This window comes from Amphiura filiformis, chromosome 16 (assembly GCF_039555335.1).
Source record: "Amphiura filiformis chromosome 16, Afil_fr2py, whole genome shotgun sequence".
NCBI classification, from domain to species: domain Eukaryota; kingdom Metazoa; phylum Echinodermata; class Ophiuroidea; order Amphilepidida; family Amphiuridae; genus Amphiura; species Amphiura filiformis.
Window position 1 is genome coordinate 48,584,426 of NC_092643.1, and position 21,634 is coordinate 48,606,059.

Below are 21,634 nucleotides of genomic sequence, written 5' to 3' on the forward strand. Positions count from 1 at the left end.
CCTATCCTTGTGTTTATCTTTATGTCTACTTTCCCCAGATGACACACTGTCTTTAGACACAGAATGATGATTTTGAGGATACCTAGAGTTTGGATGTTCCTGGCCATCTGTAGGTCTACTCTTCCCAGGTGAGAAGCTTCCTCTAGGAAGAGAAGGAAGCTTAATATTCATACTCTCCTGTGTATCTACAGGTCTATTTCTCCTGGGTGACAAGCTTTCTCTTGGAAGAGAATGAGCTTGTGACAATTTAGAGTTTATACTTTCCTCCCCATCTGTAGATCTGCTCTCCACAGGTGACAAGCTTTCTTTAGGAAGCGAAGGAAGTGTTCTTCTATGAGATTTCAATTCTGGTAGTACTCATCTCATTAGGATTATTGTAGGTTTCGCTCTCCATGTCAATTCTCTCATTTGATGATCCTGTTTTTTTACTGTTATCTCCAACATTTGTATAACCTGATTGTGGCACTCTATGCTGCAGTCCAGCACCATTGTCTGATGGCTTGGATGGAACAAGTGACAGATCAAGATCATATTCAGTTACATCTGCCTGTTTTGGAAACTTCTGTCCAGGATGCTTCCTTGGTACGTCCCCAATGGGTAACTTGCTTCTAGTTCCACTATGATTGTCATCATGATATTCTAGTTCATTTCTTTGCAATTTCTTTGTATTATTCACATCTGATTGGAGTCTCTCTCTGTGCATTCTTTCTCCATCACCTTCCTCATTGTTAGGTCTCCTTCCCTCCGTTCTCCCATCCACTTCCCACTTGTTCCGTCCAGTACTGGCGCTCGCTTGCGCTTCAGTTTCCACTCTTCCTTGTGGTATTCTTGATGCATTTTTCGCCTTCTTACTCAATTTATTCGAAAAACTCATTATCATTGTTGCAAGATCTTCTGCATTTGTTGTAGACGAGGCATCAGCTATTGCTGTTGCAATTGTACTGATTTGCAATGGTGGCGTTTTAGTGCCCGAGCCAGATCTGTTCGCCGGCATCGGCAACAAGATCAACTACTCGCTGGTGTACTAGTTTAGAGCGACCATGATGTAGGTTCACTTCCTGCTCTTCAAGGGTATTAGAATCACATGTCCTACTTGCTGTTTCACCCAAATATTGCTTTTCATTGTGCAACTGTCCAATTTGACCTTGAGAAACAACATCAGGCACAAAATCACTTTCTCGTCCAGAAATTTGTGGGCGAGGGCTTCTCTGATGATCCACCGATCCCTGGTAGTGTTTCGAATTGAAATTGGCTGAATCATCAATATGGTTGTCAACTGTGTATTCCCCCACACCGGAGTACCTCTCTGATGTCGATGGGGCACTGTTTGATGGCGGCGAATCAATCTCTGACTGGCTATATATAGCAACAGGAGGGTTATATGGTGGGCTGACAATCTCTCCTTCACCAAAGTTGGGCTGCAAGATAGACAAATATAGAAACAATAATGTGGTCAGATTGTGTGACTGTATTGAAAAAGCAGATTTCATGCACTGAATGGACAAAGAGAATCATCATAATATTCTCCTGAAAGAAAACAATTATTTAAGTATTTCATCAAGGATATCATCTCTATTTAATTTGTTCAAATCTTGGCAAATGTACACAGTATTGACTTCTTGAAGTATTAAAGTGGTTTGAAAAAAAAACCCATTTTTTCAAACTAGATTGTCAAATCTAGTCTAATTTGATTAGATATAGGTAAGGGGTGTGTAATAATTATGAACCCTGGGTGGGGGTAATTTTTATTATTTTTTTTATTATTATCTTTTGGGGAGGGGCAATAAATAGTTCTCTCACATATGAGGTGGGCTTATACCTGCATCTGGGTTTATACCCATGTGCAATACTGTAATCATATGAGGTGGGCTTATACCTGCATCTGGGTTTATACCCATGTGCAATACTGTAATTATATGAGGTGGGCTTATACCTGCATCTGGGTATATACCCATTTTATTACATACAGGGTGTCCCAAAAAAGATTACACAAACAAAATGAACTGCAATTTGCAATGGGGTACAAAAAGAAATGTATTTTTTCCAGGTATTATTAATTCACCCTTCCCGTAAGTGTCTGTAAAGTTTCAACTCCGTATCATAAATGCAAATTTACTTATAGGGGTGTCAAGAGTGACTAACAATTAAAATATTGCAAGTTGCATACAAATATTTTTCTCTAATACTTTTTATTTTTTTCTTACATGGTTGAACTCATTGCACAAAAGAAACGCATTGACAAATTGATCAATATTGCACATCTGAATTTAAACTCTCAAAATAAACTCAAGTTTTATTCTCTATTCATCAAAATAAAATATTGCATCCGCAATGCTATGACAGGGCCTACACCAATGCCCTGCCAAATGCCCAGTGGTAATGAACCTTGCGTTGCATTATGTCACATACACAGCTTGCTCAGGTATGTGTGGAATGCGGGCTAAGTTTTCAAGTTGCAAGCTTGCCATTCACAGGGGTACTAGAAGAGTGTACATAAAAAGGAAATCTATATTTGCTAGCATTAACTTACAATTATTTTCAATAGTTGTACATGTAATCCTTTTTTGTGACACCCTGTTTATCTAGACAACTCACCCTCTCATCTGTTCCTTCACCAGACAGGGACCCCAATGCCTCAGTTCTTCTGCTCATAAACGCTCCTAGTGATATTCTACTGAATGAATCATCTCCTGTACCATCTAGGTGATATGTGCTTGGCATAGACCAGGTGGAGAAATCAACATCTACAGGTGGCGACATGTTATCCTCCTGTGAAGGAAACAAGCAATGACTATCCATTTTATTGGCAGAAACTAGAAAAACACTTAATTCAAATATGAAACTTACACCTCATTGCAGTTTTCATTTTAGTCTAGCAACAAGACCAATCTTTAAACAGGTAACAAAATTTAATCAAAATTTAATCAAAATTATAAAAACACCAACAATTTTTTTTCCAGTTATAATGCTACCCATTCACCGGGTCTTCATCAGACTGTGTTGAGACTCAACTGGTAACATGATGGTAATTGGCAAATAAGATTTTTCATTGCTGGGTCTGAGGTGTGAGATAACAGGAAATGAAGTCCTTCTTACTTCTTGAGTGATGGTCATTCTCTTATTTCCCAGATGGCTTCTTTCACTCCCCTCCCCTCTTAAACCACCTTTCCTCTTTGTCAAGGATTGTCCTTGGGATTGAACTGGTGGCCTGAGAGTTTGGAGTGAATATTGGAGTCAGAGTCCTGGTTCTCATAGCAGCTTCCAATACGGTGTTGACTAAAGTGCACCATAATTGATTGTTTAGTTTTGCCTACATCAAGACTGAATTAGATTAATTCAGAGTATATAAGACTGTACACAAGGTTGCCCTGTGACCCAACTTTGAACAATATTCGTCGCCAATTACCATCCTGTGACAAAAACCTCAATGAGGTCTCTGCATAGTCTTAATGGGCCAGTGAACGAGTACCAACATAAATGAACATTGTTGGAGAGTCCAGAATTTGATTAAATTTACATAGTTAAATACTAGTGGATGACATTCATAATTGACCAATTTTTGTTAGCACTTAGCAGGCAAGTTAATTAAAACTTCAGAGTTCTATAATATAGTGACTATTTCTGCACATGACAGAGAAACATGTTTCATTCAACTTAGCTTAATATTACCTTGAAAATGTGTATGTCTAGAGACCTACACAATTATAGGCCTATGGTTTAAACCACACCCATTTAGAGCTGCTTCCTGCCTTGTATTGCCTTGATATCTTTATTTGATGTGCACAGTAAGAAATGTTTTTATAACAGGACCAGGATCTGCCACTGACTTTGGGCGGGCAGTGTTGGTTAAGCGCAGGGGGGGGTCAGATGTGACATTGCCATTTTTAACCTAGCCAGTAGATTAACACATAATCATGAAATCTTCACAAACAATTCTAAATGTGTTATGTGTTGCTAAAGCAAAATCATGTTATATTAAAACCGTTGGGGTTCGACAAAGTACCCCACTGTATGTTTTTCAATTTATAGCTGCTAACCGTCTATTTTGAACAGGCTATCAGCCTTGTATGTCATGTGTCGCGTGTCCTATACCACCTGGTTAAGTGCTTTGGTCCCAGCAACCCTCTCTCTCCAGCTGCATTGTTGTTGGCACCTCAGATCTTTACCAATTTTGGTTTTTAAATTTCAGGACACAAACACAATTAATACACAGACTGACGTTATGCACATGATCGTGTTTTCTACTGCACCATGCCATGTCCTGTTGTACACATACACCCTGCTAAGACATTCAGTCCTGGTCACCAACACCCAACAGAACTATTAACAATTATGATAGTGGTTTTAAAATTACCTTATCAAACTTGTGCTCCTCTTCAAACTGTTTTTCATCTTGATCCAATGCTGCTGTCCCAATATCTTTAAAAAAAAGAATAAAAATACATCCACAATTTAATACACGACATCAAAAGATTCAATCAGAGGTTAGGTTAAGTAACCCCCATCACACGGCAACTTTTTCGCTGGCTCACAGATTTGTCTCATTTTACATTAATGAACAAGCATTCTTTCCATTTATACCCTCCACCATGATATGTAAAATATAAAGGAAAAAGTGGAAAATGGGCCACCTGAGTAATTCAGAAAGACCTATACCTAAGGAGCTTCCCCTGGCCCCTGTTTGCTATTATCAACAATACAATTACCTTAAATAATTTCTTTTATAACTAATATAACTCTTGGTATTGTTATGCAAATATGACTGGCTATGTGTATTGCAGTCCAACATAGTATGAGGCAAATACAATTTTAAACAAATCTGTGTATTTCTTGTTAAACAATTTGCCTTACCGGCCGACATAAATTCCTCATCCCCAAAGTCCACATTTCCCATGAAATCTTCGTCAACAACCTGCTGTTGATCGCTGTTTGCATCAAACGGATTACTGAATCGATTTTGACTGCTGCTAACATCAAAAGGATTGCTGAATTTTTGCTGGTTGCTGCTTGCATCAAATGGATTGCTGAATCGTTGCTGGTTGCTGCTTAAATCAAAAGGATTACTGAATCCCTGTTGATTGCCGGCATCAAATGGATTCTGCAAATCTGTGGGTTGTTTTTTTCATAAATGGAAAGAAAATACAGATTAGAAACCATAAAATGAAGAACTTCCTGCTCCTGCTATTAAGGAATTTCATTACATCTCAATGCCGTTGTTAAAATCTTGATGTGTCTTACACCCTTTCCTGAAAATTACTACATCTATCCCAAGCATCACTATTATATGAACAAACATATGTATTTTGCTATATTGCTTACATGTGACTCGCTCTGACAAAACTAGGAACAAGTCGCATTTATGACATTTCATGATTTGAAAAAAAAATGACAGTAAGCTTTAAAATGATACCAAAATTATATCAATAACATCAATACTTTTCAAGATATGTATAATTTTTGTACAGTCCAACCTCTCTTATCCGGACCTCTTTTATATGGATCTCTCTGTTATCTGGATGTGAAATCTTCACATGGAAATATGTTTTTGATGATTTACCAAAGGTAATTTCATGCTCTGAATACTTAGAATGACATCTAAGTTGCAAAAAGCACTCTAAAGTCATCTTTAGTGTTATTACATCATGTTTAAACAATCTTTTGTTGTCACCATTTCAGTACTTGGGACAGTCAATGCAGAATTACATGTAATTCACTTATCCGGATTTTTCACTTATCCAGACAATGCTTGGTCCCATCATGGCCGGATAAGAGAGGTTGGACTGTAAATGATATCTTGATAGTTTTGCCAAATTGTTATTCTGAGTAATGGGCCAATTAGTTTTGTGCCTTACACAGGATTGAATATTTAGGGATTATCATAGTTCAACTGTTTATTATTGATTAAATAAACCTCTTTTTAATAAGTACTTTCAAGGTCCACTTAGTCCCGCAGTCAAATACCATGAAATTAAGACTTCCTAATTTTTTTTTATGGGAACGTCATCTTTAAAGGCCTAAAACTCAAAAACATGCCTGGGTTAGGGTTAGGATTCCAATCATGGAATTTAGTCTTGGGACATTTTAGGACCATGCACAAAAATTGATCCCCCTTCCCCCGTAACAATGTTGATCAGGGTCTTATCATCAGACTCTGTCTTGGACTCTGCAACATTGATTGGTGGGGGAAGGGGAGGGATATAGCTTACAAGTGGGTTGGAGCTACATGTTGAACATTATTTGAAAAACATCCATCAAAATTACTGTGGCTGGGGATGGAAACAAGTAAAATTGACCATGTGTGATGTGTCCCAACACAATATTTCGATGATTGTGGTCACATATGATCTCTCTCTTATAATTTCTACCCTCTCCAAAAAGGCTCTGTTAATCAGATTATTCATATTTTCTTTCCTCGTCATATATGTGCCATATTTTAAAGTAGATTTGTCCTAAATCACAAAATTGCCCAAACAAGTTAAAAAATTAAATATTTTAACAACATAATAAAAGATGTGAAGTGTAATATTCCAAGATACAGCTGTTCTTGAGGGAAGTTTTCAGAAATAAACATGCGATTCTCTATAGAGTGTATGCAATAAACCAACCGGAACAGTATAATAATAGAAATGGCAGCCATGTTGGAGGACAGTTCTAAGATAGCTAAAGATGACAGAGGGACAGGTCTCTATATCGATTCCACTATTCATACCTATCACCTGTTTTGGTCATGTTTTTTATGTTGGGCACCAGTTGCGATGCATGTGTATTTTTCAAACAAATCACATGCTTTTACAGGTTTGATACTATAACTTCAAAAGTTTACATTAGAACCTAATAAAAGTATATATATTCTGAGAGCATATACTCAGACGATTTCAGAAACGATACAATGGGAGTCATTATACAGGGTGACCCATATAATATACAGGGTGTAACAAGCAAAATAAGGATGAAAATATTAATTCAGTTAGGGGTGTCACCCCTCGACGTGCATTGATAATGTAAAGTTTTGACACATGTTTAATATAGTTCACTTAATTGCCCACCCAGGCATGTGGAACTTTTAGCGGTCAAGTACTTCAATTATGTAGATACAGGGTGGTCAAAAATCTATCAATATTTATATGAATTTCTTCAAAACACCCCTTATCTGGCAGTGGAGATGCAAATGTTCATGATTGAGGTATCTAACTAGATGTAAAATAAGCTCAACAATCCAGTTTTGAAAGTTAAAAGAGAATTCGACAAAGCGTTTTCGTAAAAATTGACTTTTTGGATCAAAATTGAGCATGAGGGCGCTCTTTCAGATTTGTCACAAACTTTCTATGTTTTACTAGTTTTTAGTTTACTGAAGTAAAGAGGATCACAACCAAGGTCTGCTTAAGAAATTTGAGCCATTTATCATGTTTCGTTTGTCCGTGGCACCCTTTTGAATGTTGCCTACATTAAATCCCTATTCAAATACATAAAGGTCAACGAACTTTATTAATGAAGAAACAAGTAATTGGTAATTTTTAATTGTCTAATTAACAAATACTGAGGCAATGAATACTAAACATGATATCACTTGGCTGAGATCAAGTACAGAAACAAGTAGAAATCCATTGTACAGCATTGTGATTCTCCGCCACATGATCACCATTGTACAGCATTGTGATCCTCCGCCACATGATCCTCCGCCACATGAGCCACCCCTGACTAATTAGACTTAATGAGTTACAGTAATTAGTACAAATGAAAATCATTAATTTTTGTTTCAGAAATTGAAAGACCAATGTCTAAGGAAAAAAATAGTACTAAACAAGCTCATAATAAATATCAAATAAACAAGCTACATGCATGTAAACATGTTTTGATAAGTAAGAATGCAACAAAGCCACCCTTTTTAGGTGCCCAGTATAAAAAACATGACCTTTTATTATAAGTATTATCATGCGAATTGCCCCATGGTACCTTATGGAGGACAGAATTTTATTTACACGAGGATGACTCTTGTCATGTGTGACTGCGTATTGAATACTCTCTATACAGTGAACCAGACTCGAGACTAAAATTTTGTCAAACTGACCTGTTCTGCTTTGCTGCTGTGAAGCGCCCTCTGTACTCTCCCTCTGCCCAGTATTGCCGTAGTACGCACCCAGCCCCTCTCTGTCGCTACTGAGTCTATCACTGCTGTGTTCACTACTAAACGATTCACGTACCAGCTCAGAGAACTCGCCCTCTCCAAAGGAGAGATTGTGGCTGAAGTTGAAGTCTTGATCATTCGGAGGATACTGATCGTCGGCTTCATTGCCGAATGATGAGGCTCGGGCAAAGTCAGGTGTAGGATTCTGTATGGGAGGAAATATGAAATATCAAGGAGACCACATTTACAGTTCTCTAAACTATAATATTTCTACCAGTTCACCTTAAAGATTTCATTTTGAAAATATATTGTGGTTGAATATATCAATACAGGAATAAGAATTCATGTAGATGATTTTTATTTTGTTTAGGTTTAACAACCTTGGATAACCCACAAAAGCCTCTTATGAAGGTTGGGACAGTCAGGGTTAACACCATACTCTTATCGAAGCTGACTGCATGCTACATATACAGGTATGGCTCTTCTATACATGGGACCGACAGCTTATCATCCACTCCAAAGGACAGAATTCTCAGAGATGCCCGTGACTTGATCACAAACATACAAATTTTGAAAATAATATAGACAATTGCGAGCCATATGGTCCAAGGACTCTCCAAATCCAAAAGAATTTATATGCAAGCAAGTTTCCATTGCCGGGAATTGAACCCAGGACCTCATGCCTCAGAAGCGAGAATTCTAAGCACTGAGCCACGTTCTCCTGAATAACATGCCCGTCTCATGAAATAAAATGGTTTAAATACCGAGTGACATACTAAATGATAATCGGATGTAAATGGCAAAAACACTGCATACTGTAATCAATTTCAGTTCCCAAAACTGTCTTCCCATATTAGCAATCTATGTAAAACTCTCAACTTACACATCCGTAACTTATGGCGCATACGATGTTTTCTCAGCCAGGATGCGTGTCATCATGCCGTCAGAGCACTTGAATTAATCTCTTGAACATAATAATCACTCTGCTCAGCGGCTCAAAAATGCCATTAAGAAAATAAACTGTCAGTATTTATCTGCTTCAGTAAAGCACAATGTCAGCTCACATGATCTCTTTTATTCAATTACATTGGGCTATTACAGTTGACATCTATTTATACATCCCCTATGGAAGACAAAACCATCATCTTCAACACAGGCAAAGTGAACTTCAAATGGGGTTACCTGAATGGATGACTCCATTTGAAAGCTACACCCGCTTGAGTAGGAGATTAAAGGTCATATCTTCCATCAGGGTGTATAGATTTCAACTGGAATAGCCAATTCAGCAATCAATCACAAAGATTCTTACCTTAGAGACCACACCCATCATGCCACTACTAGGTGTCAACGTCCTTTCCAATGATTCATTAGATCCACCCACCGCTCCTGGAGTTCTCGTCAAGTCTACTGTCCTATTGTTGCCATCGTCCATATCCTCCTGAAAACCACTGATTTGCGAGATGTGAAAACTGCTGGCATTGAGCATCCAGTTCTGCCCACCTGATGATGAGGCTGTGGCATTATGGGAAGAATTTGTGCCCCCTCTGTCTGCTCCATGGGAGCTGGGTGCCAGAAACTGACTCATGCTGGCGGGATCTGACGCTTGAGTTTCATTCAATGACTACCAAGAAATAATGAAATTGAAATATGCATGGTGACATGAATATTCATAAACATTGGCCTCTGTTATTATATTATGTGTTAAATCAACTTAAGGACAGGGTAAGGGGAGACCAACACATTCGTCCTGGCCCGAATTTGAGATTCTTGATATTTATAAACACTAACTGTACATAAATACATGCCTATCACTTGTTAAAAGAGACATTAAGAGAGAATTTTTCTAGTGCAATGACGTAATGGTTATTTGTGCTCAATTGTCGTCAGCCTTCATTGTATTACTGGAACAATTGTAGTGCCCGGGAAATTGGAATAGCACATGTTGAGGGACGGCTGTTTTTATTCATTTTTATGGCCAATATGAGTTTGTTTAAAAAAAAATCATGTGATTTGTGCTTGATAATTATTTTTCTAATATATAAGGCAAAATGTTGTGATTGCCGGAGACTTCCTTTAACTTATTTCACATGCAACAAAGAATTTTATATCAAACAAAATACTAAAAATGCCAGTATCCGATGCGGTATTTGACTATGTGCATTCAACAACTCTTCTATACCTTTGTACAGGAGCCAAGAGTTGTTAATCGGTGATGAATCCAAAGTCAAGAAGCATATACGCGAACGCATGGTTACGTGTACGTGTGAGCGGTTAAAATTCGTCATGCCTGGAACTTATGCGTAACCACTTTCTTATGTTGGAAGTAGTAGCTAATAAACATTACCGCCTCAGTTTTATTGCTGATATCAACAGAGAAATCACTGATCTTCTTGTAAGGTTGAGTGGCAATGACAACCAGACATTCCAAATGAAAGAATTATGTGATTAGACAAACTTTAGAGTGTTTTTGTTGTTGAAAGGGATTGATTGTTGAAAGGGATTGATTGGACAATGTCCGCGTGTTGGACCGCGAAAATGACTGGTACAGTAGGGGAGTGCGCGAAGCCATTCACATCAAGAGACGAGACTGCAACCTGAACAGGGACCAGGGCAGGCACATCATCCCTCTCAGCTATGACAACATCATCAAGTCATGTGACCCGAGAAACACCAGCGGTCATGTGACGACCACGGAATAAACCAGTGGCTCCGAAGGCTTGTGGATGCAAGCCGCAGGCTACCACAGCTCTGAACATTTAGTCGTGAGACGTAAGTTAAACTTTCTTATACTATGGATTGAATCATTTTTTACCGTTGTTCATCACCGATTAACAACTCGCATCCGCCGTGTCTGCATGGGAAATAAACCATGCAGACGACATAATAGCGCAGACACTGTGAAGTAGTATTAAAATACAACATGGTTAGATGGGAAATAGGGCAAATTATATACCTCATATATAGATTCCTGTCATCTGATTGGTTAAAAGTGCAGTCATTGAATTAGCTATGCCCTCCTTTTTAAGAATTACGTAAAAACTGAACTATTCCCCGGGCAATAGTCTTTTAAAAAGACTATTCCCCGGGAATAGTTATTTTCACATCATCGGCGCACGCGATGGCGTGTTCGCATTACGCGCGCGATGGGGTGTTCGCATTACGCACGCGGTGCTAACGTGATGCCTGCCAGTTGCGGTGACGCGATCGGTTCATAACAAAAAACTTTCTTTGTAAATTTTACCATGGCCTATGAACAATAAAATAGGCCTTTTAACCAATCAGATGACAAAAATCTATATTAATTGGTATATAAAACAAATATTGACTGCTTTATTCGGGACATGGTTAAGATTATAGGCCAGCGGTGATATCAAAACCATGCTATGACCCTCGGCTGCGTCTCGGGTCATAGCATGGTTTTGAGATCACCTTGGGCCTATAATATTAACAATGCCCCTCATAGCAGTCAATATTTGTATACTATTTTCCATGAGGTACTGGCTATGGGCCCAAACTATCACACTGTGTAATAGGTCGTGTCATTACTGTTTGACCAATAGAGTGCCATGATTTGCTCATGAATATTTATGTGCAATAATAAAAACTTCCACACCCCTACTACCACATAGTGTCGCTGTTCTTTTAGCCGGTGCAAGTTGCTACAGTGACCATTCTGAATAAAGCTGAAATAAAGTCGCCAATTTGGCAATAATTATTCCAAGTTTGTTGTTGGATTTTACCTTTCTAAATATAATGAAGCACTAAAGATGCAATGAGGGAGGCAAAGAAGATTAGAAATGACGTAATTGAAATGTATTTTTAAATTATACACCATTATTTTAAGCTTATACTACAATTTGTTTGAGTCTTAAATTTTGTCGCAATATGATCGATATTGTGGCAAACTTTACCGCAATATTTTGACATGAAAAACCCTGGCGATGCCCACCCTTACTTACAGGTCATTTCTACTTTGTTTTATGTTAAATTTAAGAGTCAGGGAGTGTCTGAGACTCTAACATGCGAGCGCCACTTGGGCGAAAATAGGTTTCACTCATCAAAATTATTTTGCCTTGCCACGGACGCACTTGCACGGTTTCTAAGGGCCAAACGGCGCCCAGCACCTGCTTAAAATCAACCTTGGTGGGCAGGTATCCAGTCATCTCACCTGGTCAAAATCTGAGCCAGACAGAGTACGTTGCCATGTCCGTTCTACACTTGCGAACCGTACTTGACGAGTGACAGGTTCACTGACGATGCCATCTCCTACCGGTTGGCTTCTTGACTGGCCCTGAGGGTGTACAAATAGAAATTGGACATTATTATTAGTTTAATTCTGTTCCTTGAAGAAAAATGAAGTCACCCTTTCTCTTCCTATATAGACCAGTGGAAGAATTATGGAATTTAGCGCTGGCAGATTTTAAATGTAATCGCCCAATATCAATATCACCAAAAATTTGAAATGCCTTGATTCAAAGTTCTCTCAATACAATCCAACAGAAATGTTGATATTTCCTGTGCAGTTTTCACATTTTCCTTGTCATCCTACACACTTTGCTCATTTTCTTGCTACAATCTACTACTTCCCGATGATATGCCTCCCCAAATACTAGAAAGCACGGATATGGAATGGCTAAATCGGTTGAATTTGGTTGGAATACCTGAAAGGGGGTGTTGTTTTCAAATGGAACACAAAGATCTCTCTCACCTCCACATCTCTTCCTTCATTAGCAGACACGCCCTGAACACTCATCACCATTCCCAAGCCTCGGTGGATATCGAATGACGGCACTGTTACCGTACTCCCGCTTTCACCATCACTCATACCATCTCCACCCCCACCTCCATCTCCGGGCACCGGAGACATGACTTCTCCTTCCGCTGACTGTCGTACGTTGAGGCCCTCTCTGTGCGATGGAAATGGGATGTCCTCATTTTCATCTGAGCTTCCTCCTTCTAGACCTGGGCGAGATAACCGCCCTCCCTCGCTGCTCTCACCACTGTCGCCCACACAGAGGCGCTCCACTGGTCGCAGAAGGTATGCTGGTGCTTGTTTAGCATTTTGCTATAAAGGTGATTAAAGATAAAGTATTTACTTTCTTTTAGATTAACATGACTGGATTTGATGCATGTCTTTACAATTATAATTGTTAAACATATATTTGTGTTAAAACATTCTAAAATGCATTGTACAGAACTATCTTTACAGTATCTGATGTTTGAGCACTGCCTGAACCATTGTAAGTGAAATCTCCCCCACAAAACCCCTTGCATCATTCCGCAACGCGATAAGGATTCATGGATTGCAATTAAGGATTTTTTTAAATTTACTATAAAATAAAAACGGTGAAGATTATTTCTTGATAGATGGTGATAGTTGTTATGTTACATCCTGTGTCTAACATCCAGTGCCAAATTTTACTTCCAAGAATTTTAGATTAGCAGAATGTTGATATATTGTTAATTTCAGAATGTGACCTTGCAACAAAAATTATCGGCTAAAACTTGACCTACCTTGACCTAATTTTTGAATAAATATTGATATTTATCAGCTTACATAATTAGCCAAGTATATAAAACACAATTTACTCAAATTTGATTTGAACTGTTCATATGAAAATTTTAATTGTAAATTGACCTCAAATTATCTAGATGACCATGAATACCACCCAAAAAAAGTAGCCTGAGTTTCTGACCATGGCCCACCTATCCTGAGAATATACCGTACTCTAGTTCTACCTTTCTCACAGCTGCAAGTTCATCCTCCGTGTCGATTTCACTGCTTTCAACAGAGTCTATTCCTGTTGCTTTGCCTCGTGCCTCTGAAAGTCAAATAACAAATATCTTGCATGACCAAGATTGGACAACTTTTTTGTGTGTATTCTCCATAAATAAGTTTTAACTACCTGTATTTACCCATTCACACTTTCCGTACCGTGAAAAGTCCAACGTATGCAAAATCTTAAAAACGTACGCCTTCTTTAATACATGTATATCAAGCATGAGAAAAAAAAAATCTGGAAAAGCATGTAAAATTGGACAAAAACGCCTGAAAATGGGCTTAGTTAAAAGAAATAAAATTGCGGTAATTTTGACTGGTTCTAGCTTTGACTGGAAATTCTCATGCCTGATATATTCAATGATTTGACAGAAAAATGTGATGTTTTCATCTGGTAGCAATTGACCATGAAAATATACCCTTCTTATTACAAGAATGAACCATAGAATTATGGCCGTAGCTAGTGGGACACAAGTCAGTGGTAATAGCATTTACTAGAGACAAATTTTGGTCTGAACCCCCATCCCCTTTTTTAGATACTAGAACATCCTGGCAAAAAAAAAATGTGGGTCAACAATTCAATACAATTGAAAGGCAGCAAAATGCTTAAAGAAAACCCTACTCTTCCCATATCTCTGTCTCGTCATATTCGGTTGGCATCCCTTTAATTTAGTAGACTATGAGCACTATTGGGTTTTGCCTGGCTTTGGCCAAATGTTAAACAAAGAATTGTGCAAAAAGCACTGGTTCTGATATCTATTTAACAGTGGGCTGTAATTTGATAAGTTGACATTTCAGTTCTTACAATGCACCTCTACTGACTTACCTGGTCTAAAATTTTGGTTTCTATCCTCCTCTGTACTATCCCCATCATCAAATTGGATCGACACGGCGCTAACTCGCGAGTGGAGCCTACTCGGGTCATCAGGACACTCCTCCCCCAGAATGCCCTCTTGTGAGCCCATCCAACTAAGCCTACTGGGGCTTGGTGGGACTGGGCTGCGTCCTGTAGGTGTGGGTGGGAACTCTTCACCGCCGTCCCCACTACCGGGTCGTTGAGTTTGATCACTATGATTGAAGAACATGGAGTCTAATTTGTCCATACTGCTTTGCAACGAACCTGTATATATAATAAATTAGGCATATCTAATTTGGTCCTGTAGCACTATCGGTGCCCCAATAGGTACCAATAGCTCTTTCTATTGTACCCTATTGTATAGTGCTTTAGTTTATTATTGAAATGAAAAATGGTAACACTATGCAAATGTTTGATTATTATGCTTGGTACAATTTATTACATCACCAGAGTGTGATAGAAAGAGTCGTCGTACCTAACCAGGCACTAAATCGGACCAAATTAGATGTGGTGCCTTTGAGGAAGAACAACAACTATTTTACTGTGTTTTTTTTGTATGTTTTCATGGGGACACCAATGAAGAAGAACCAAAGTAGTGTTGGTCATGGAGAGCCAAATAATGTAACTTTGATTCAAAGTGTGTTGTTTTTGCATTCTGCATATGTACCAAAAATGTGGTCCAAGTGCTGCATGCGCAACCCTTTGTAAAGCTCAAACTAATTTATTTTTTTAAAATTATATTGCCAGTTGATGCTTTCTAAAGGATTGGGATTTAGCTATGTTTCATTTTGCAAAACAGGATAAGACTTTTTTTTAATCCAAAAAATCTCAAACTTAATCCACCTTGTATCATACTCACTGGGGCCACTATCTGCCAACCGCTGATGCCTATATCCACCAGTAACATGACGTCGAGGCAAACTCTTGCGCTCATCCTCTCTGTTAGCAACCTCCTCGTCTGATGCATCATATCCATCAAATCCATCTTCAACCAACTTTCTCCTGCCTTCTGACATCTTCGACCCTTCAAAATGTTGAGGTCTTCCATTTGGTTTCCTGGTAGGCAATATAGGCTCAGCAACATCTTTTCTGGTCTGCCTCTGACTGACATAATCTTCATCGTTGCCGATGCCATTTGGTTCTCTGAATTTTGAGATTCTGTGGTCAGATGAGCGTCCACTTTTGGAGGCCCTTCCTTCCTGGTTATTCTGGACATGTCCATCACTGACAGGATCTCTGGACTTCGTATATCTGCGGTCAAGTGATCCTGCAGAATTTGAAGCTCTTTTGCTTTGATCATTTTTCATATCTTCATTGCCAATTATATCTCTTGATTTTCGATATCTACCATCAGAAAACTTTGCAGAACTTGAAAGCCTTTCTTGGTTATCCACGATATCTTCACCATTAATCAGATCTCTTGACCTTTGAACTCTGCGGTGTGATAAATTTGTAAAATTTGACAATCTTTTTCCTTGATCAGTTCTAACACTTTCATCGCCAATCGGATCTCTGGATCTTGAGCCAACGGAACTTGAAACATTCCTCTCCTTATCTTTTTCACAAAACGGGACTCTTGACTTAGAACTTGTGTGATGAAAAGATCCTGCGAAATTGAGCATACTGTCATTTCTGCTATCATCCTGAATATTTGGCTGCTCCATATGCACACCATTGCCAGGCTTCCTCTCTAAGACATCAACAATATCCTTTTGTCTTCTAATGTCCTGTCTGTTCCTGTCCTGTCTTTGTCTTGCTTTCTCCTGCACCTCTTCCTTGCCATTTCCATTCTTCACAAGTACTTCCATAGCCTTTCTGACTCCCACAGAGTCGTCTTCGTCTGTCTCACCCTCTGGGAAGTTGTCCTCAATATCCGATATGTCCCCCATTGTGGCATCCAGTTCTTTGTTGTTGTCCCCTGCATTTGGATTGTTGATGTCTCTGAGAAGGTTGCTGTCTACACGTATCAAACTTGATGACATATCTGTATCAAAGCACAGAACAACAAAATACTTTTAAAAGTTAAGTCGGATGTAACACTACAAATGGATTATTCCAGTTAAAGCCATACACCCATTATGGAAGATATGACCTTAATCTCCCACACAGGGGGTGTGAAATGAACCCAGTGGGGCCACTGGTCATTGACAGAGAGGTACGTATCATGTGTGATCAAAGATTCATGATCAGGCACTGTGTACATATGTATCATAAATAGGGTATCTAAAACAAGGAAGTTTAAGAAAGCGGGTATGCCTTGCACATAAATCACAGTGTTTAGGGTCCTTGGAGACAAATTGAGCATGGCATAAAGGTTTGAAGTTACACTTTCAAACTTGTGTTGTTTTCTCAGTTATTATGTAGGGTTTAGGGTCAATAAAATGACTGATTTAAAAATAATGTCAGTACTTGTTTTGGGCAGGAAATTGCACTTTCATGATATGGGAAACACAATTAAGGTCATGTCTTCCATAGGGGTGTACGGATTTCAGCTCACTGCTTTTAAGTACTTACATTTGTACCTTTAAAGCATCAAGAGATAGTGGTAATTCTGTTTTATGGATCACACCATCTTGCAAAATTCACACAGTTCAAATCATTCCCTTGCACACTTAAAGCTAAGACCATTGGACATTTCAAAAATGTTGCAATTTTACTTATAAAAAAGCATGTTTAAGGGGGTAACTACACCCCTCGATAAATTTGTGACTATTTTTTGCATTTTTCTCAAAAAATAATAACACACTGGTAACAAAAGTTATGTATATTATTGGGGCAAGGAATCCAATTACTACACTGAAATTTCTGTGACTCAAGACAAGCGGTTCAGTATATATGATAGGAAATGAGGTACATCCTAGCGGTACCTTATTTTTTATCATAAATAACGAAGCGCTTGTCTTGGGTCACTGATATTCCAGTGTAGTAATTGGATTCCTTGCCCCAATAATATACATAACTTTGTTACCACTGTGTTATTAGTTTTGAGAAAAATGCAAAAATAGACACAAATTTATCGAGGGTGTAGTACCCCTTAAGTCTGATCCAATATTTCAAGAAATTGTCAATACCCCTGGGTTTGTACATTGCAATACTCATAGTCAATGCAGTGTTTAAGTCTGTGGCTAACAAGACTGTTTTGAATGCTTCAAGTAGCCAATTTTATACCTTGTACAAATTAATAACCACTTTGTTTTGTTGTTAAAAACAACATCACTTTTCTGATCAATTTGAAAATTTTTCACACTAATTTCAGAGTTTTGGGATTTAACCATTTCACAAAATTTAGCAAAATTTTTCAAAATTCAGGTATTTCTATTGTTTGAAATTCCAATCAGACCTGGAATGACCATGACTCTTATTAGTTGTAATTCTACTTAATCTTTAATGGGATTGTGTATTTTCAATGGAATAGCCAATAATTGCCCATAAACCAAGCTTTAATTTGATACTGCTCAAAATAAACAAACGCCCTACTCACCCATATCATCATCTTGCAGTATACCCAATGATGATACCTCACTAATCTCCGTTCCTATGCTCATCAAACTATCTCTTGTATCCAGCGGTCTATCGCCATTTAACCCCATCCACTCTTGTGATCCAAGCATCCCACCTCCTATGGACAGTGAGGTTCTGCTGGGAACAGGATTCGGCAATGCCGCCGCCTTCTCATTGTTGGAAGATGAGCGATTTGTTGAGAGCTGACTGGTGGAGTAGTCGACCTTTTCAAGCATTTCTGACACGTTGTGTGCGCGTAGAAAGTCCTGTACATCACTGAAAATACATTCAAATGATAAAGGATGTTAATATTGATGAAAATAACTTCTAAAAGAAACATGTGAAAGCACATCAGATATCTAAAAGAAACTTCTAAAAATAAAAGAAACATGGAAGCACCATCGGATATAAATGACTGCCACAGTGATATCCAAATAAAAGCTAAACTAATTCAGCTATTGCTGAAAATAACTAGTCACTAGTAATAAAATTGCATTTGCAAAAACATGGAATGGGCAAAGAGAACATTATTTGAATGTTCCAATACAGCTGAAGCAACATTAATGCTCTGTATGTTAGCCATAGGCTTCAACATAAAAAGTTTTGAGATATTTTCTCAAAATATCAAGAGCTATCTTAAGGGCTCGGATAGCGACGTTTTCACATATTTTTTGTGGGACCTGAAAGCACATCAGATATCGATTTGCATTCTGAATACGAGGAATATCTTTCTGATATCAAATAAGAATGATTTTTTGAAATTCACAATATAATATAACAAATGATTAAAATTTGATATTTTTGATATTTAACCATATTCTATTACACCCATCAATTTCAGAGTTTTTTCCCGCAGAGTTCTGGAAGCTATACACATAAGAACTCAGAAACCGAGACTGAATCGTGACAAAGGACTCGAAATAGACCCAATTTGGGACAACCTACTGATGCCCAGGGGGCGCCGCTACATCAGTAACATCCTATGACGTCATTCTGTCAATCATATGACGTCATCAGTGAAGGTTATCCCGATCGTAGACAAGATACCATCACAGCATCACCATCTGCTGAAGACGCTAGTCGAACTAGTGAAAACGTTCCAGGTGAGCGAAAAATAGTGTAGTGTTGAAGTTAAACTCTTAAATCTTACCTTGTATTTTCACTGTCAAACTCAAAAGCAAATGTTCTTGTCCCTTTCTTCTTAGTTTCTGCCTCTTTCATTGGCTGCTGTGTGGAAGATGAAGGACTATGCACTGGACTCAGATTGAAGTGAGTCTTCTTGGATGGTTTCCTCTTTTCAGCTTGTTCAAAGGCATCTTGTGCGCCATACAAAGAACCACGTAATTCTGGATTATTAGTGATTCTAGAAAATAAAAAATTAACCAAAACCAGAGCAAGTCCTTGAAATATTCCAAAGACATTGGGATTCAGAAATATGTAATGACACAAAACTATACAGCACATCAGGCCACCATACTATCACAATCCAAGTTTGATATAAAATTGGACGGATCAAGTGTGATACTTGAATTTATCGGTCGACTTTGTCTCGCATGCTATTTGAAAACTCTAGCGAGATCAATAAATTCAGGTATCATGCGAAAGTATCCGTCCAATGACATGATTTTTTAGTAAAAAACATGATTTTTGGTCAAAACATGATTTTGCTTGAAAATGTGATTTCTTTTCAAAAATGTATTTGGTCAAATGTGTGATTTTTGGTCAAAAATGTGATTTTTGGTCAAAAATGTGTATTTGGTCAAAAATGTGATTTTTGGTCAAAAATGTGATTTTTGGTCAACCAATTTTTTAAAACATTGACCCTTTTGGAGATACTGAATCTTATGATGAGAGGAATACATTGGTGTATAACCAGCTTTGACAATTGACCACCTGCATAAATGCCAATTTTGGATACAAATTAGGCATCTTTCCCCTACAGGGATTTCTTACAACTTTTTTAGTATCAAGTTACAGACTAACAAGCAGGCATGATAATGGAAAATTTGAAAACTGCCTGAAAAAGTGTTTGAATTCAGCTTTATAAGGCTCAAAACAGGCTGGAAAAAAAATAAAATGTGTAAATTTGGACAACAAAACTGCCTGAATTCAGGCAACAGCCTGAAAATTCTCATGCCTGAAGGCCCATATCTTTCAATATTCTTACCTTTGGAAATCAGAGGCATACATTCGACAGGGGTTAAATAAGGTTTGGCAGGGATATCCCCTAAGCTCCTGGGTTTGCTTGCCAGACAGGTTCACTTTTGTCTCCTTTATTATTTGCGATAGTGAATCTAGTGATGTATTATTCTTACCTTTTGTTTTCTTCAGGATTCTTTGTAACTGGTCTCGCTACCGTAGATGCAGCTATCGGCGACCCTGGCGATGACCGGAATGTCAAGTTATCTAATGACGACGATTTCCAACCATTGTCCATACATGTAGCAAGGACTGATTCATCATTATGACTCATTTTGACATGTATCTGAAATGTAAAGATTGTATCATAGAGCAAAAACATTACAAATATAAACAGAGAATTAATCCAGAGGTACGCATGCTATTTTGCATTCCATGAGCGTACCTCTTTCATTTTAAAATGTCAACATTTGTGTGTCTACATCATTACACCAATCAAATCTATGGGTTGGGTGACTTAACTACCAGACACTTTCCTGCTATGAGCGTCGTAAGTTGCGGAAGCTAAACACAACGTTTCATCAAAGGGAAGTCAACGTCACTCTTCAAGTATGATTACCAGATAGCAATCCCTTTACTCAAGCATTCTACATTCTTCAATCCTCTTATACTACTATCCCATTCAAAAATACTTGAATATTGTTTTACCTGGTAAAAATTATCACATGTGTCCCAAAAAATTGCTCATTTCAGGCTTTCAGGACATGTTATTACGCAGGGTTTCTAATACTCATTAAGTTAATCTCGAGAAATTATGACAGGATTTGTCTAGAATCGGGATTAGATAAGATAAATATACAATACACATTAATTTTCTGTACCATTTTTAAAACGAATGGACTAGAAGACCTGTCAAGGTGTTGCTATAATTACAAGCTGTTTGTGCAACGCTACAAATCTTTGTCACCCAATGTAACTCGGTTAATTGCGAATTGGTCTGATGATGTCAGCTCATATCCGTGCCATAACAAACCTCATTGTCGTAGCCGAGAGAGCAAGCGTGAGAGCTGGACACTTTTCGTGTTCTGGATACTTTTTGTCATTAAATATATTGGCGATGTTATCGACGTCGCCAATTAGTCTCGACCCCACTTGTGCAACGTGGCTGTATCGCGAACACGACTTGACGACAGAAACCGGCTGTAAATGAGGTGGGTCATCTCGTGACTTGCAT

The 21,634-nt window shown here is 38.2% G+C and overlaps 1 protein-coding gene across 1 annotated transcript; it reads right to left on the reverse strand.

The window, feature by feature from the left end:
- Window positions 1-962: 962 nt before the first annotated feature.
- LOC140136418 (uncharacterized) lies at window positions 963-20,451 on the reverse strand. Its single transcript, XM_072158142.1, has 14 exons — window positions 20,429-20,451; window positions 19,412-19,624; window positions 18,242-18,537; window positions 15,620-16,744; window positions 14,731-15,024; window positions 13,865-13,947; window positions 12,834-13,190; window positions 12,294-12,416; window positions 9,435-9,746; window positions 8,069-8,330; window positions 4,852-5,106; window positions 4,355-4,419; window positions 2,596-2,769; window positions 963-1,418 (listed from the first exon to the last, which is right to left on the reverse strand). The coding sequence occupies exons 1-14, from the start codon at window positions 20,449-20,451 to the stop codon at window positions 963-965; spliced, it is 4,038 nt and encodes a 1,345-aa protein (XP_072014243.1).
- Window positions 20,452-21,634: the final 1,183 nt, after the last annotated feature.

Excerpts from the sequence above, each read along its gene's own strand:
- LOC140136418 (XM_072158142.1), bottom strand. The coding sequence starts at position 20,451 with ATGTATGCCTCTGATTTCCAAAG. Across the intron at positions 16,745-18,241 it reads ACTGCAAGATGATGATATGG|ATATGTCATCAAGTTTGATA; the intron begins GTGAGTAGGGCG and ends GCTTTGATACAG. Across the intron at positions 5,107-8,068 it reads ACAGCAGCAAAGCAGAACAG|ATTTGCAGAATCCATTTGAT; the intron begins GTCAGTTTGACA and ends AACAACCCACAG.